This window comes from Mus pahari, chromosome 13 (assembly GCF_900095145.1).
Source record: "Mus pahari chromosome 13, PAHARI_EIJ_v1.1, whole genome shotgun sequence".
In the NCBI taxonomy this organism is placed as follows: domain Eukaryota; kingdom Metazoa; phylum Chordata; class Mammalia; order Rodentia; family Muridae; genus Mus; species Mus pahari.
The window spans coordinates 93,773,334-93,791,647 of NC_034602.1; the positions used below are offsets into that span (position 1 = coordinate 93,773,334).

Genomic DNA, 18,314 nt, shown 5'->3' on the forward strand with positions numbered 1-18,314 from the left:
AGAGAGAGAGAGAGAGAGAGAGAGAGAGAGAGAGAGAGAGAGAGAGAGAGAGAGTGAGTTAGTTAGTTTTAAGTTGGCATAAAGTGGGAAACCATAATTGGACATGACTTATATTGCAACAGTTCTGGCTTTTATCTTTACAGAAGGGGAGTAAAAATGGAAGTAGGAAAACGAGTTGGAAGACTGTAGTGATGTAGGTGACGGTTACAGTAGTAGGCAATGCTGTCAGCACAGGAGCATGAAAGGAGTTCCATTCAAGACCTGATGTCACACAGCTAGTTATTTTGATCATATTTTAGTTTTTGCTGGATATTCCACAACTCAGTGAGTTATTTATGTAATAGTGATTCAAGTAGATAGAATACAGTTGATTCAAATGATTAGGGCAGATTTGTTTTCTGAATAAGTTACTTTCTCACTTAATGGTAAAGAGATAAAAATCCTTAAAGTTACATTTTAAAAATTGTTTTAAAATGTATTTTGGTAAGTTGGGAGAAAAGTTATTTACAGGATTTCTTTCTCGTTAGCACACTGATTCTGTGTGATAGACAGACTCTCTGTCTTAACTAATTACTGCATGTGAGCAGTGAGAGCTGCTGTGGTGAGAAGCACTCTTGGTATTCTTTCTACACAGTGCCTGAGCAGTGAGTGTTCCAAACACCAGTCATCCTGCAACCCTGCAGGGAGATATAGGCTGAAAAGTCAAAGCTAGGATAGCCGCTGCTAACTCAGAAACCGGTAGAAGTAACTAACCTCTCTGCTTTCTCTATTGGGCTAAAGTTCACGTTGGGGTTATTTCTTAGGTAGAGACCTTGCAGGAAATTTAATGTTGGTAATGTTATTTTCATCTTAGAATTGTCCTCTGTATGAGAGGTACAGGCATATGACTTTCCAAATTTAGTGTACAATAAAAAAATCATATTAATAACATCAACCACTTAGGAAACCTTTTAAGTGTTGGGTAGCTGTCAGGTTGGCAGTGGTAGATAAAAATTTTGAGTTTTTTCAGTTTAAAGTATGAATTTTGTCATTAGCGGCAAATAGTTTCTCTTTTTTTTAAAGGAAAACTTTTTAAAAAAATTTATTTATTTATTATATGTAAGTACACTGTAGCTGTCTTCAGACACATCAGAAGAGGGCCTAAGATCCCATTACAGATGGTTGTGAGCCACCATGTGATTGCTGGGATTTGAACTCAGGTCCCCTGGAAGAGCAGTCACTGCTCTTAACCTCTGAGCCATCTCTCCAGCCCTAGTTTTTTTCTCTTTATAGCATCAGCTTTATTGCATTTGTGAGAAAATGTTTACTGAATGTCTGGAAAACATGGGTTTGCAAAATGTAATTTATCTTTGACAATTTGTACATGATACAAATGTATTTTTAGTATACCCATCCCTACTATCCTTTCTTACTCCTCTTGAACTCTCTGTGCCTCTTCCCAACACCCCCTTTTATGTTTATGTCTCTTTCTGTGGCCTGCTGAGTTTGATTAGGGTTGCTTGAATGAGCATGGGTGTGTGTTTAAATAAACATGGGACATGGGCAACTTACCAGTGGATACCTTAAAGAAAATGACTCCCTCTCCCTGGGCAGCCATTAACTGCCTGCCAGTGGTTCCTCAGCCTGCTGGTTGTGCTTTGCGCACCCTCTCCAGGCCAGACAGCATTGCACAGCACTCCTCCTGAGTCTTTGGCTCTATGCTCTTTCTGCCCCATCCTCATGTGTCCCTGAGCGGCAGGGGATGATACTGATGTGCTCCATAGGGTTATGTCTGCTCAGTACTTGGGCCCGTCAGGAATCTCTCCACTAACTCCTGCCTACTATAAACAGAAGCACCTCTGACCAGGACGTATCAGAAGGAGTCTGCACCAACTCCTTTTAACAAGACCACAGTAAGGGATACGTTCCTAGGGCCTGTTATCCAGCTGTGAGCCTTTGGCCAAGTTTATAGTACCATGAAAACCATAATTTTTTCTTCCATTCTAACTACTGAAAAGTGTTCTTCATAAAAACTATTTAATGCTACAATAGCTGTTTTTGGAGATAACTAATACTTTGGTATGTAGCACAATTGCTTGCTGTGCATTTCCTGTTTCATTACATTGAGTAAAAAAAAGGTGTAGTTAAATCACAATTAACAGTTATCCTGTCAAGGGCATTTTTAAGCAAAGGTGATGTAAGACTTGGTTGTTTTTCATGTGTATGTGATATTAATGTAACGGCTGCTAGATTAGCCTGGTGCTTCATACTTCCTTGATTTGTACTGAAATGCCAGTTACCCACAATATTTGTATACTTTTTAATGTAAATGCTATAAAAAAGGCTAATAATATTCTTGCTATTTATGAAAATACTTTTGGTCTTATGGATTCCTGGAAAGGATCTCAGGAACTCAGGTCAGTAAACCATTCTATGATAACTGCTCCTCTAAGATGCATTAAAAACTAGAAATTTGGGCTGGAGAGATGGCTCAGTGGTTAAGATCACTGACTGCTCTTCCAAAGGTCCCGAGTTCAAATCCCAGCAACTACATGGTGGCTCACAACCATCCGTAACGAGATCTGATGCCCTCTTCTGGTGTATCTGAAGACAGCTACAGTGTACTTATATATAATAATAAATAAATCTTTAAAAAAAAAACAACTAGAAATTTTCAAATGTGATGGTGTGTGCCTTTAGTCCCAGCACTCCAGAGGCAGAGAGGTAGGCAGATCTACGTGAGTTTGAGGCAGCCTGGTCTACAGAGTAAGTTCTAGGACAGCCAGGGCTACAAAAGAGAAGCCCTGTTTTGAAAAAAAAAATTATGGGCTGGTGGCATGGCTCAGCTTACTTGCCGCCAAGCCTGACCATCTGAATTTGTGACTTTTCCATGTGCCCACACCCACCCACACCCACCCTACAAATAAAGATTAGAAGTGAAGGATGAGGCTGCAACAGCAGACCCTAGTGGTACTGTATAAACCTTTAGGATTTTGGAAATGGAAGAAAGATGATAGTCATCTGAGACTACCATTCAAAGTTTCCTTGAATAGCTTAGTAGTTGAAATAGGTTTTTAAAAAGTTAAAAGACTCCAAGCAGATAGTTGGGTTGGGAGAAAGAAATGTTTGATGTAGTGAAAACCAGCATGAAGTTCGATAGAACACCCACAAGACACCAAGAGGCTCATTTCCTCATCGTGGACTTTAGTTTGCAAACCTCAGAAGTGAAAAGATTAAATAATACTTTTTTTTATTTGATTGAAGTCACTTTCCGGCTTGAAAGGTGAGATTGCGAGTAGTATTTATGTAAAGTCATCATCATCTTTGTTCAGAGTAGAGACGGTTGTAAGTATAGCTCAGCACTTGTAAAAATATAAATTAAGGTTTACTCAGTATACTGTTGTATTTATAATAAAAATACAGGATAGTAGTAATGAGGCATTTTAAGGGACTTTACAGAAAACATTTAAATAATAGTTTTTATAGTCATTATCAATTAATTTTGACCTTTGGTTTTTTAGTATAGGTTTGCTTCCTCCTATACTGGAATTTTTTTATTGTTTGTGATGCAAAAATTTACACTCATTTCTTTTATTCGAAAAAATTGAGAATTGAAACATTCGTTGAGGCCTTGTTCTCAGACACAGGGCCAAAAGATTGGTTTTAGTTTGTGGTTTTACTTGCTAAAATATCTTTATCTGTAACTGTGAATATTTCTAGTTGAAAATATAAGTGTTCTTGAGATTTTAGATATTTTGGGAGCAATTAGTACAGAAAAACAAGTGTAGTATATTTACATCATAATATACTCAGGTCAAAAAAAAACTGCTGGCATTTACTAAATGCTGACATTTTGAGACTAGCAGTTATACAATAAGTTTATATATTACCTTTTTTGTAATACTATATATAATATATTTAATACAATATATTAAAATAGTGCCCCACTAACTATTGCTTACACTGAAAGTAATTTTAAGATAGATTTTTGTAGTTGATGGTCTCGTATTCTTTGAAAAATGAAAGTTTGTAAGCAAATAGTTTTTCAATAGATTATCATTTTGCCATTTTTTAATCTTTATTGAGCTAAAATGTTAATGCCGATGGTTTAGTTGATTCGTGTGCATATATTGTGGGGTTTTCATATTCTTTTTTTTTAAAAAAGATTGATTTTATTTATATGAGTACACTGTTGCTATGTTCAGACACACCAGAAGAGGACATCGGATCCTGTTACAGATGGTTGAGCCACCATGTGGTTGCTGGGAATTGAACTCAGGACCTCTGGAAGAGCAGTCAGTGCTCCTAACCACTGAGCCATCTCTCTAGCCCTGTTTTTTTTTTTGTTTTGTTTTGTTTGTTTGTTTGTTTGTGTTTTTTTTGAGACCAGGTTTTTCTATGTAGCCTTGGCTGTCCTGGAATTTGCTTTGTAGACCAGGATGAAACAGATCTGCCTGCCTCTGCCTCCTGAGTTCTGGGATTAAAGGCTTGCAACACCACTGCCTGGTGAATATTTTGTATTTAATGAAACATTCTGTGGAGAAAATGGTGTATTTTATTAATAATCTCTTGTTGATTCTTTCAGGAATGGATCGTGATTATGGCCCTGGATCTTACGGAGGTCTGGCATTCAAGGATATTTATCTAAAAATTCTTCTTTTGAGTGCCAGTAAAGGTGAGCAGCATTTAATTTTTTTCTTTTTAAACTCTTATAGGGCTGGATCGTGACTATGGCCATGGATCCTATGGGGGTCAAAGATCCATGGATTCCTACCTAAACCAGTCCTATGGCATGGACAATCACAGTGGTGGTGGTGGGGGTAGCAGGTAATAAATTGCTTAATCACTTGGCCAAATAATTAGACAACTATAAGATTCTGGATGTATTAAGTATTCCTTAGGCTTTTATGATACTTGAATTTTGAGGTATTGAATACTCACCTTAAATATTTAAAGGTTCTAATTAATGGGTATAAAATTTTTCTCAGTCTCATGGCAGACATTATTTTAGGAGGATAGCATTTATCTTTTATTTCAGCGTAATAGAATAATATATTCTTTAACAGTGAACACTTTAAAAAGAACTTTTACTTCTAGTTCCTTATCAGTCAAAATGTCCTGATGAAATGATGAAAATATTGTCAGAAATATTTATTTGTGAACTATTGTTGAAAAAAATTGGGTTTTGTTTTTGTTTCTGATGTGGGCACTGTAACAGTAAAATAGGCTACCTAGAGTGGCTTTACCTGAGCCAGTCTAGCAGCTTTCAGTTTCTAAGAAACATTTACTTTTCAAGCAAGTTTGAAGAGCATATTGTAATAATAGAACTATTCTTTAAATCATGTCCAAATTGTTACAGGCAGCTTCTGCTTACATTCAAAACACTTGTGCTTAAAAATTAGGGGTATTGTATTAAAGCCATGGACACTGCACCTTTAACTACAGTCTAGACTATTTCTGTTTCAGTGTTGATACTCTGTGAAATTTAAGTCAAACAACCACAGGTCTTAGGGTTGCTCATATTTTAGTAACTTTAAAAGGGGTCTTTTTTTTGAGATACAAAACTTGCTTCTAAATATAAACTAGTTAGACATTTGAGATCATCATTCTTCGTAAACTGAAGGGTCTGGATTCCTTAATGATGGACTTGAGCGATGCTGGCTTTTCTGTGTGCTTCATGTGTGCCACTGGGGTTTATAGTAGAGTAAAGTCAAGGAAACAAGCAGTTAATTACTGTCCTTTATATGGCTACCAGGCTTCAGAATTAAATAGTATCTTCAATTGAATGACCTGTAAATCATTGACCAGTATAACTTCAGTTAAATGTTTTAGTGTATCAGTTACTGCCCTCTTACATTGTAAGTGTACTGTACATAAAGTATTTCTGTAGCTGTTATCATTCATTTCCTGTGTAATTGTGAGCTTTTTAAAAACTGTTTTAAGATAACAAGCAACTTCTGTAATCCTTGTTTTGGATTGTGATAAGTAAAATTATTTGCTTTTTTCTGTTGAGACTGTGCTTACCTTTTAGAGTAGTTTTATGTGATAGTTTTCTGATAGGAAATACTTTTTCAAATAATTGCAGGCATAATAAAATGTATTCTTTCTCATCTGCTTTGAAAATCATATGTAGAGGGTTTATTATATGTTAGTGGTCCTTTACTTTTATGTTCTATTTTACATGTTTAGTCTTGTAGATTTGTTAGATATACTAGTAGTCTATATCAGAGTTTTTAAGGACTGGCCCTGGTTGAAGTTTGGCAGAATGTCAAACTTTATAATCTGAGTTAATTCCTCAGCTTTGGCTATTGCAGTCAAATTGAGGCAGTTTTGTGATATAGATTATTGAGGTGCAAAGAATCAGTGTCACAAAGACCCCCCCATTTATGCAGCCTTCAACTTGTGTCCCTACGAAAAGCCAAAATATTGTAAATATTTTGTAATTTTCAGATTTAGAGAAGGAGTGAAGAAAGTTTAATTAGTTTGTAAACTTTAGCAAATAATCTTTTCTAAGACTAGGGCTGGGCTTTAATTATTAGACAGATGAGTCATTAAAATAGAAAAGCTGCTAAAAGGCAGAGTATAAAACTAAAGTTAACTGAGCTCAATTTATATTTAGAAGCTGACTCAGATAGCTTTCTGTCTGGTCTCATGTTGAACTGCCCAGCCCTAATCAAGTGTGAGCAAAGTAGAACTATGCAAACCACTATGGTATAAATGAATTTTAGTTGATAAATGTCATCTGATAACTTGTCTTTTGAATTGTCTAACATTAGTAAGCTTACTTTTGTTTTTTCCCTCACTGTGCAACTTTTCCAGGTTTGGACCTTATGAGTCTTACGACTCCAGGTCTTCTCTGGGTGGGCGAGATCTGTACAGATCTGGCTATGGTTTTAATGAACCCGAACAAACCCGCTTCGGAGGTAGTTATGGTGGTCGATTTGAGAGCTCCTACCGGAATAGCCTTGACTCTTTCGGAGGTAGAAACCAGGGCGGGTCTAGCTGGGAAGCACCTTACTCCCGTTCAAAATTGAGGCCTGGGTTTATGGAGGACAGAGGAAGAGAGAATTACTCTTCCTACAGCAGTTTTTCTTCACCCCATATGAAGCCTGCACCTGTAGGCTCTCGGGGGAGAGGAACGCCTGCTTATCCTGAAAGTACGTTTGGAAGCAGAAGCTATGATGCTTTTGGAGGACCATCAACAGGCAGAGGCCGAGGCCGAGGAGTAAGTACAACAGAATCTTCTCAGATTCTTTTCAATAGTCACTCTTTTAAACCCTTTCAAGACCATGGTTTTCAATGAGAAAAACACTGTTTGTCCCAGTGTATTTTAACTAGAAGCTGAGTTATAACATTTTAGGTTAGCTGCAAAAGTTTTCCAGCACCTTAGAAAATAAGTTGCAGTGTGAGATGATTATTCATGAAGTTTTCTCAACTCTCCCTTTATGAAAAAGGTGAGGATATTAGGTTTGGTCTAAAAGGGGTTAAAAGGAGTTGCATTTTTCCTTGTGAACACTAGCAGTTTTGCTAGTGAGATAGTTGTTGGATTACTGTAAAAGGTAACAGCCTTTTGAGCTTCTGCGTAGGTTAAAGGTGCAATGTATAACATATTTATCCTGTGTAACTAAACTCTAGCAAGTAGAATCCCTTCAGGTTCTGTTTCCTGTGAAACACATGAGATCAAAAGTCAGTGATAGATGAGGATTGCTTAGCCATGTTTACATGGTGAAGAAGTTGATATGTATTCTAGATGGCAGAATGATTTGAGGTCAATATTATTTTGGTAACTTGCTCTCTTACTGTATGTCCTATTGGTGACTTTAATTTCCCCTAGCTTTATTGAGAAAGAATCTCTTACTTGAATATACGTTTATGGTTCCTTCCTAGGAAGTAATATTTTGCAAGCCATTGCCTAACTGGATAAATATACTAGCTCATAGGTGTTTAACTTCAGAGTACAGTGTAACAGTTAGGCTTTGTGGTTTTGGGTAACTTGGTGATAAACTTTTACCTATTTAGGGTATATAGAGTATGGGATTATGTAGCTTGGGCATATATATGCTATTGCATATTTATATTTTTATGGTATAAGATGTTTTATTAAAGTCAGTTGTGTTTATTGAGAAAAACTATAGTAGGGCGTGTGGTTTGACTGTTCATTAGCCTTCAGTCATCACTGTAGCTTGTCTTCCTGTAGGAAGTTTGCATTTTTAACAGTCACTCTTTACTTAACATAAAATGCATTGCACCTTTAATGTTTGTACTGAAGGTTTTTCTGATTTGACCATATAAATTACATGAGACGTTTATGTAAATCTCACAGGTTAGGTAGCTACTTCCAATCATATGTCACTGTGTAGGCAGCAGTGTCGGTGCTCCGTATGTGATGACTTGTAGGTTAGTTCAAAGTAGTCGGAGTAGTAGGCTTTGGGTTTGAAACTGAAAATACATTCTAGTTTAAAAATTTGGAAAAATATTTAATATCTTCCGTGCTGTATAATTTTAGGCAAAGGATTTTTTTTTTTCTTAATGAAGACTCAGGCATCTCTTTTGTTTCCTTGGTAGTAGAACTTTGTATTTACAATTCTGGTCTGAGTGGGCTTCTCTCTCCTTCCTTCTGTTAGCCAAGTAGATGAACTGGTAGGATCTTCATTCTAGCCGTCACTTGTACAATTCCCATTGGGACCTTCTCTTTAGATTACTCCTCAATCTTTACCTTCTCAAAGTAAGACTAGCAGAATAAATCTCTACGCACATGGCCTCTAGGTATAGTGGATTTTGTTAATGGTAAGAGAAGAGGAAGGGGCAGAGTCATTTGCTGGTATGACTCTTCATCTGTAAACTTGTTTCTTGGGCTTCTGGGGTCCTACTGTGTCCTTTAGGTAGGTGTGACTGGCCCGTCAGAGTATACGTCAGGTGTGCAGCCCTCTATCTGAAGTCTTGGAAGCTGATGCTTGCTGTGCTTGCCTCTCCTACTTCATGCTAATGTTCCATCTCATCTCCTCACTCCCGTTTCAACAGACAGAATCCTAAACGGTTCTTTTTTCTCTAAACTACACATATGATCATCTTTTAAACAAGGTTTTAGTAAAATAAAGGTTTCTTCTAAGGTCTTTGATGGGAAACCATCAAGTAGGAACTCTGGAGAGGGGTTGTCAGAGAGTTGTACAAGTGGTGACCTTCTGACGGGCACACGGTGTTTATGATCTCTAACAATTTTGAATTGTAAAATTTTTTAAAAAAGGACATACCCACCTATGTAATATTGGAAATTCTAATTCATTGGAATTAAGTTCATGTAATAATTTATAAAATTTGTATATGTGCTTTCTCAGAGTGGACATGTAAAATTCAGTTACGTTCCACAGAATTTTCAGGTGAAAACTAGTAAATAGGCGACAAACGAATTGTATTAATTCATAGTTAATCTATTGACATTATGCTAATGTTTCTTGATTTCACAAATTACAGCATATGGGTGATTTTGGAAGCTTCCATAGACCTGGAATTATTGTTGACTATCAAAACAAACCTGCCAATGTGACGATTGCTACTGCAAGAGGAATAAAAAGAAAAATGATGCAAATATTTATTAAGCCTGGGGGAGCCTTTATCAAGAAACCTAAGCTAGCAAAACCTATGGATAAGATGAACCTCAGCAAATCACCTAGTAAGTAAGACCGTCGTCCAGGATGCTGCTTTATCCTTAGAACACATTGATCTATGGTGATTCTTAGTCTTCATATAGAAAAGTACATCAGGGTTATAACGGAAAATAGACCTGTGAACCCCATCATGGAGTCATTAATCAAGTGTTACCATTCAAATATATGTTTGATTGTTTTTTATGTATGTATGTATGTACGTAAGTACGTACGCACGTACAGTGGCATGTGCTTGCCACAGTATGCATGTAGAAGGGCAGACTACAACCTGCAACACTTATTTCTGTTATTCCACTGTGTGGGTACCAGGAATTGACTTCAGGTCGTCAGGCATGGTGGCAGGTGCCTTTCCTTGCTCATCTATAGTCAGCCCTCAAATGTGCCTTTAAAATTAATGTGTACTGGTAAATTTATTTTTCTCTGAGCCTTAGTTACCTCTCTTTCTTGAGACAAGGTCTCACTATATAGTTCTGGATGGCCTAGAACTTGATATATAGACCAGGCTGGCCTTGAACTCACAGAGATTCACTTGTCTCTACCTTCTGCGTGATAAGATTAAGGGCATGTGCTATTACACCCAGCATCATGTATTTTTTAAAAGGCTTTGCAGATTACTTTGATTCAGATTCCTTTCTTGGATGTTATATTTATTGTTAGAGGAGTATATGTTATACTGTACAGAACTCTCTATATCGGGACAAAGGGAAGGAAAATTTCCTAGTCCTTGGCACTAGGTCATATGTTTCTTCTAGAAAATTTGTTTTTAGTCTTCTGGAGATGATATCTCTTAGAGATAATCATATTTCTGTTATTACAGAATTGGAAAATTCAAGCCCATATGAAGATGGGAATAAAATAATTTATACTAGTGTCGAGGGGTGTGACACACCTAGTAACAAGCTTAAAAAGACACAAAAAAATTTACACTTTACAATTTGCAGTCTTAGTTCAAATAAAGAGGTACTGGCCCAATGACTGACATACTTGGATCTGTGGGAGAGAATTGAGAAACAGGAAGGGAGCCATACATGATCCACTGGTTCTAACAAGACTGTGGAGATTGACTTCAGCGTAGGAGAGAACAGTCTTTGTCTGTAGTGGTTAAACCAGCTGACTTGCTTTATACAAATGCTAACACAAAAGAACTGCTTCTAATAACAAAATTCAAAAACCTCTTAGCAGAAAGCATAGGTAAGTATTCATGACTTTGTATTTAGCAAGGAATTTTTATACAGAACACCAAAAGCATGAGCAACAAGTAAACATAAAAACTAAATTTCATCAAAATTAAAAACCTTTGTGCTTCACATGCTGTCATTAGTAGAAAGTGAAAAGAAATTGTGTATGGTGGTATACACCTGTAATCTCAGGACTTGGGAGCCTGAGGCAGAAGGATTGTGAATTTGAAATCATGTTGGATACATAAGATTTTGTATCTTTCTTTTCTTTCTTTTTAAATAAAGATTTATTTTATATGTATGAACACACTGTCACTGTCTTCAGACACACCAGAAATGGGCATCTGATCCCATTACAGATGGTTGTGAGCCACCATGTGGTTTCTGGGAATTGAACTCGGGACCTCTGGAAGAGCAGTCAGTGCTCTTAACTGTTGAGCCATCTTTCCAGACTTTGTTTAACTCCTCATAAAATGTAAAAAATTATTTTTGCCGACTTTGTATCTAAGAAAGGACTTGTTATCCAGAGTATATAATGAACTTTAACTCACTAACAAAAGACATAGATAACTTAGTAGACAAAATATATTCAATATTTCTTCAAAAAGACCTAAAATTAACCAGTCAGTAAATGTAAAGCTCACTGACAGTCACTTGTCAGATGAATGCTGACAGTACCATCTATTTCATGTCCTTCAGAGTGAGGAGGATAAAAAAGGTCTTTAACCAGCCTAGCATGTCTATGGAGAATTATAAAAACAATTGATTAATTGGAAAAAAAAATCAATTGATTTAGAAAGGGAAGGAAAGGGTGCACATGTGTCAGAGGACAGTTTGTTGGAGTTGGTTCTTTCCTTCTAGCTTTTTAGGATTCTAAGGATAATTTGAGGTTGCCAGACTTGCATGGCAAACACTGTCTGCTGAGCCATTTCACTACCTCCTTTTCCCTTTCTTTTGGAAATGTGATCATGTTCTATAGTCCTGGCTGACTCATTATTGGCCTATAGAATTTGAGATGGTTTCCATTTCAAGGTGGTCAAGTTAGCTTTGGCCATAACTAGACCAGCTCAGGGTAATCCTCCTACGTTGGGTCCTGGTCATTGGAATTATGGCTATTTGCCAATGTGCTTGGTATCTGTGGAGAAGTTTCTACACTGCTGTAAAACTATGAACAACGGGGCATGCACTATGAAAAGGAGCCTGGCATCCCTCAGGCGATTAAACTGAATTATGACTCAGCAATCCATTCCTAGAGGTCTACCCAAAAAAACCTAGTGGTCATCACAAAAGCATATATGTGCTGTGTAGTGTGTGGCCAAGGATGAATTGTATGTACAAAGAGAATACAGAATAAGTTCTTAGCAATACAAATGATGTCATATATTTCAAACTTGTTTTGCGAAAACTATAAACTTTTTTTTTACCAAAACAACTTTAAAATCTGAGCTTCTTATTGAGTAGTTTCTTTTTTTTGAAAAAATTATTTATTTTAAACAATTTTTATTGGATATTTTCTTCATTTACATTTCAAATGCTATCCTGAAAGTCCCCTATACCCTCCCCCTGCCCTGCTACCCAACCCACCCACTCCCACTTCTTGGCCCTGGTGTTCCCCTGCACTGGGGCATATGATCTTTGCAAGACCAAGGGCCTCTCCTCCCAATGATGGCTGACTAGGCCATCTTCTGCTACATATGCAGCTAGAGACCCGAGCTCTGGGGGTACTGGTTAGTTCATATTGTTGTTCCTCCTTGCAGACCCCTTCAGCTCTTTTAAGTACATTGTAGCTGTCTTCAGACACTTTCTTCTCACTCCAGCCCCCCTCACTTGCTGTAGAGGGGGAAGAAGAGGGCATCAGATCTCATTATGGATGGTTGTGAGCCACCATGTGGTTGCTGGGATTTGAATTCACGTCCTTCCGAAGAGCAGTCAGTGCTCTTAACTGCTGAGCCATCTCTCCAGCCCCTTACTGAGTAGTTTCATTGAAGGAATTGCTTTAAACAACAGTGACGATAGTAAGAATCCCTCCTAAAAGGAGTCAGTGAGCAATCAAGCCCAGAATAGTTTCTAATTAAATATATTTTAATTTAAAAGTAGGTGCTTATTGTAAATTTTGAAATACCAACAGTGTATTTGTTTTTTAATGTTTTATCTCCATTTAAATTAAATATTGCTAAGTATATACAATTTGATAAAAGCATGTTTTTAAAGTGTATTTTTTTCTTTTGGGGGGTACTTTTCCAGATTTATTTACTTATTTATATTTTCTGTGTATGAATGTTTTGCTTATATGCATATTTCTATACCATATGCATGAATGGTCCTCATAGAGGCCAGAAGAGGGTGTTGTGTCCCCTGGAATTGGAGTTAGGGATAGTTGTGAGCCCTCAGGAGTGCTAGGAATTAAAGCCAAGCCCTTTGGAAGAAGACTCAGTGCTCTTTAGCCATCTCTCCAGCCAGCCCCAGATTTTAAGTGTTAGTATTTACTGAATGCTTCCTGTACATGGCACTAGTTAAAGAGTATACACACATTACTTGGTATATTTTAAGTCAAGCTAATGAGGGGTAGTTATATGTGTCAAACTTTATAGAGCTGACAAAACAGCAAAGACAGATGATTGGCATCTTGGGTCAAACACCCAGGAAGTGGCAGAGCCAGGTTATACTAAGGCGGCTTCTGTGCCTAAAAGCTTTGCACCTGGACTTCTTTTCGACTACAACAGAATTTGCTTCATATTATTTCCCATCATTTAATTATTTTGAATGTAGTTATCCCATGCCTTGAACTTTGTAGTGGAGGAAGAATTTAAAGTCTACATTCTCCTACCTCTGCTTCCTAGGTGCTTGAAATTATAGGCACAGGGCACTGGGCCTGGTTTATTTATATTTTGTGCTATGTATTTATATATGTGTTGATGGTGAAGGCTATATGTGTTCATGTATGTGGACACCAAAGATGAACATCAGGCATCTTTCTCAGTTATTTGTTTGAGACAGGGTTTCACACTGAACCTGGAACTTAGCAATTTTGATTTGTTTGGCCAGCAAGCTCCAAAGATCCTTGTATGTCTGCCTCTCCAGCCCTGGAATGACAAGTGTCTGCTGCCTGCCCAGCTTCTTAAGTGGGTGTTAGGGATCTGTACTCAGGTCTTTATGCTTGTGTGGCACACATTTCACCCACTGAGCTGTATCTCCACAGCCTCTCCCTCCCGCCCTCCTGCCTCTCTCCCTCTTCATCCATTTATATATTTGCACCTGTGGTACCCATACCTGTGTGTGCATAAGCAGAGGGCAGAGGATAATTTTGGGTTTCCTGCTGTATCATTCTTTATCTTATGTCCTTGAGACAAACTCCTTCACTGAATCAGAAGTTAGACTGGTAGATTGCAAAACCCCTAACTCCTTTCTCTACCCCCCAAAGTGTTGCTGGGGTTTTAGGCACTGGTGTGACCACAGCCTGCTCTTTACATGAGTGCTGGAGATACACCCTCCATGCGTGTGCAGCAAGCCCTCCTACCCATCTCCTCAGTTTCATTAAAAGAACTTTTTCTCAGGGATGGAGAAATGGCTCAGTGGTTAGAGTTCCCTCTGCAGAGGACCCAGGTTTGGTTCATAGCACCCACATGGCAGCCAACAACTGTATGTGACTCCAATTGCAGGTTTTGGCTCCATGAACACTGCATATACATTATACATGTGGTGCATTTACATACATGCAAACAAAAAATATTCATACATAAAATAAAAATAATTGAAAAAACTTTTTTGTAATTATAGACATATAATCTATCATTAAAAATAGGAAATACAGTATTAGATGCTTTGTCCAGATATATTGAATATAAAACACAAGAATAAGCAAAAATAAGCAGATTTAAACAAAAATATGTAGCAAATAGTTACATAGAAATGAAGCAGACATAGAAAGTCACAATGTATTAAAATGAAGTTTTTTTTTCCCCCTAATCTTAGCAAAAACTGATCCTAAAAATGAAGAAGAAGAAAAGCGGCGAATTGAGGCTCGACGAGAGAAGCAAAGACGTAGACGAGAGAAAAACAGTGAAAAATACGGAGATGGATACAGGTTTGTGGTCACTAAATCAAAAATGAGGCTTATTAAAAGGTAGATTTTTTAAGCTAGATGTGTTTCCTAAGCATAATATCACATAGACCACATAATGAGACCCTATCTCGAAAAAGTTTCCTAAAATTGGCAAATATATTTTACAGTATATGAAAAAGTTCAAATCCACAGAGATTTGACTAAATTAATAAAGGGCTGGGGCTGGGGCTGGGGCTGGGGCTGGGGCTGTTGTAGAGTGTTTTCCTTCAATACACAAAGCCTTGATAACTACTCAGTACTCAGTACTGCGTAAACCAGATATACCAGAATGGAACTATAAGCCCAGCACTTAAGTGGTGGATGCCAGAGACGATAGTCTCGAGATTTGACTATAGAGACATTGGCGTTCTTGGCTAGGAAAGCTTGTGTTTTATTAGTGTATAAGTTATGTCCAATAGAGATGCTAGAGAAAATTGTGAAAGAATGATGAATGAATAGGCATTGGCAGTTTTGGATAATGACACATTGAAAGGTTATAATGTGGGCTTGGGAGATGGGTTGGTGGGTAAGAGTGTGCGCTGCACAGCACAAGGACCGGCCCATGTGAGAATCCCCATCACTTCAGAGAGATAGGTGTAGCCAAGTATGCTGTCAGCAGTGGGCACAGGAGGGAAATTGTTCATGAACCCACAGGTACACATATGTATCAGGGAAGCACACTGATAAGTGCATGGTGTGATGCCCAGCACTGAAAACAGGCTGTGATAGGCAGTTGACAGAATTATTAACCTGTGAGTAGATTGCATTTATATTAGCATGTAGTACATATATATAATGTTGTGCTAAATAAAAAGATTTGATTAAACAACAAACTTTTAGAGTCACTTTAGATCCTCTTATCCTGTGTATAGAGATTAGAAATTTTTAAAAAATGTAAAAGGAGAGTAAAACAAAGGATTTTCTTCTCTAACATTCTTTTCCCAGGCTTAAAGTCAGTTATTATAGGTATGAAAGAAATGCTGAGGGCTGGAAAGATGGCTCAGCAGGGAGAGGAGTGTGCTGCTTTTCCAAACCCATGTTTAGTTCCCAGCATGTTGGGAGTGTGAGGCACAGACTTGCCTGTTATTATCTTCAGGGGATCCAGTGGCCTCTCTGGCCTCCTTGGATAGCTCCCCACCCCCACCTAAATAAAAGCAAAATGAATTTTAGAAAAAGATGAGTATATTTGACTGGTGACTCAAAATCTTATTTATTTATTTATCACAAAAATTTTATTTATATTCATGAATGTGAATCTTTGCTTGCATGTATGTATATCCATCATATGTGTGCAGCAGCTGAAGAAGTGATAGGGCCGAGGATCTTCTACCCTGTGGGTGCTGAGAACTAAACCAGGCTCCTCTGCGAGAACAGCAAGTGCTCTTAATCACTGAGCCTGGTGGGCTTTTCCTCATCCACTTTGGCATGTCCTTGTTCAGCTCATGTTTAGGCAGTCATGTTGGTGAGTTTTATGGTGTGGCTTTTGACATTACTAGGAGACATAATTTCACAACAAATTCCCCAGTCCTTTGGCTCTTACAGTCTTTCCCCTTCTTGTGCAATGTTTCTGAGACGCAGGAGACTCACATATGGGAGTTGTTTTGGGACTAGGTTCCATTAACTCTGCATTTTGCTTGATTGTGGGTTTCTGTAGTGGTCTTTGTGTGTTGCAAAGACAGGTTTCCTTTATGAGAGGTGAAAGTACTTGGGCCTTGTGTTGGTTTGGTAAGTGGTGGTTGTAGGTTCTTCTTCAGATCTATGACTTCACTAGCCTTCGGTAGTTGGCTAGGTTCCTAGGATCAGCCATGATTCCCTCTAGTTGAGTAGGTCCTAAGTCCAATCAGACTATTGCTTACTGCCAGGGTGTGGGTGCCTGCTGCATTTAAAGAGAACATGTAACATTTGTCTTTCTGGGTCTGGGGTAACTCACTCAGTACTTTAAAAAAAACAAAAAACAAAAAAACTTTTCGTCTGTTTACTTGCAAAATTGATGATTTCATTTTTTTGCAGCTGAGTAGTGCTTCATAGTGTATAAGCACCATATTTGTTATCCATTTGTTAGTTGAAGGACATTGAGGTTGTTTGTATCTCCCAGCTACTGTGAATAGAGCAATGAACACATCTGAGCAGTTAACTGTGGAGTAGGGTGTTGAGTTCTTGGGGCATAGCCAGGAGTATTGTAGCGGGGTCCTAGCTTTTTGACAGTTCTTCACACTGATTCCCACAGTAGCTACACTTGCTTGCAGCCCCGTCCTTTGTTCCTGCATCCCCTCTAACATTTGTTGTTGGTTTTTTTGTTTTTTTAAATTTTTGCCATTCTGATGGAGGTAAGATGAAATCTCAAAGTTGTTTTGTTTTGCTTTTTTGGTTATTGCTAGGGATGATGAACATTTTATGAGATTTTTCTTAGCCTTCCTTCCTACCCCGCTTCATTCAAGACCAGGCCCATATTAAAGGTTCAAATATAAAGTAGTTGAAGCTATGTGTACTCACGTTTAGGTCTTCAATTTTATTCTGTTGTCTGCTTGTCTGTTTCTGTGCCAGCACCATGTTATTTTTATTACTATGGCTCTGTAGATCTTAAGATCTGGAATGGTTTTGCTTTGTTTTGCTCAGGATTGTTTTGGCTATAGGGGATCTTTTGTGGTTCATAGGAATTTTAGGATAGTTTTTTGTTTTTTGTTTTCTTTCTATTTCTGTGAAGAATGAGATGGGGATTTTGATTGAGATTACATTGAATCTGTAACTAGCTTTTGCTAAAACAGTCATTTTCCTCATGTTAATTCTTCCAATCCCTGAATATGGGATGTCTTTCCATGTTTTACTGTCTGTTTCAATCTCTTTGTTCAGAGGCTTAAAGTTTTCATTTTTGAGGTTCTTCACTTCCTTGGTTGAGTTTATTTGGAGATACTTAATTTTCTTTGAGGCTATTGTGAATGGGGATGTGTTCATGATCTTGTCTTTGTATGTTTGTTCTTGGTGTATAGAAAAGCTGTTGATTCATGCAAATTGATTCTGTATCCTGTCACATTGCTTAATTTGTCATTTATAAAAATTTCCTGGTATAATATCTGGGGTCTGTATCGTTATCATCTCATCTGCAATAGGGATAGTTTGATTTCTTTCCCTATTTGTATCCCTTTAATGTCTTTCTCTTGCCTTATTGCTGTAGCTAGCACTTAAAGCACAACATTGAAAAGGAGTGGGGAGAGTGGACATTCCTTGACTTCAGTGGGATTGCTTCAAACTTTGCCCATTTAGGATGCTGGTTGTGGGTGTCTCATACATAGCACTTACTATGTTGTTATGTCTCTTCTAAGCCCTTGGGGACATGTTGGATCTTGTCAGTTTTCTGCATCTAATTGTTGTCTTTTTTTTTTTTTTTTTTTT

General features: G+C 37.7%; 1 protein-coding gene across 1 annotated transcript in view; it reads left to right on the forward strand.

The window, feature by feature from the left end:
* The window catches only part of Znf326 (zinc finger protein 326), a 34,970-nt gene that overhangs the window by 5,561 nt on the left and 11,095 nt on the right, over positions 1-18,314 (forward strand). The window contains exons 3-7 of the mRNA XM_021210470.1: positions 4,565-4,600; positions 4,695-4,806; positions 6,799-7,204; positions 9,451-9,649; positions 14,795-14,906. Coding sequence (XP_021066129.1) covers positions 4,565-4,600; positions 4,695-4,806; positions 6,799-7,204; positions 9,451-9,649; positions 14,795-14,906 — 865 coding nt within the window. The remainder of the gene's footprint in view (positions 1-4,564; positions 4,601-4,694; positions 4,807-6,798; positions 7,205-9,450; positions 9,650-14,794; positions 14,907-18,314) is intronic.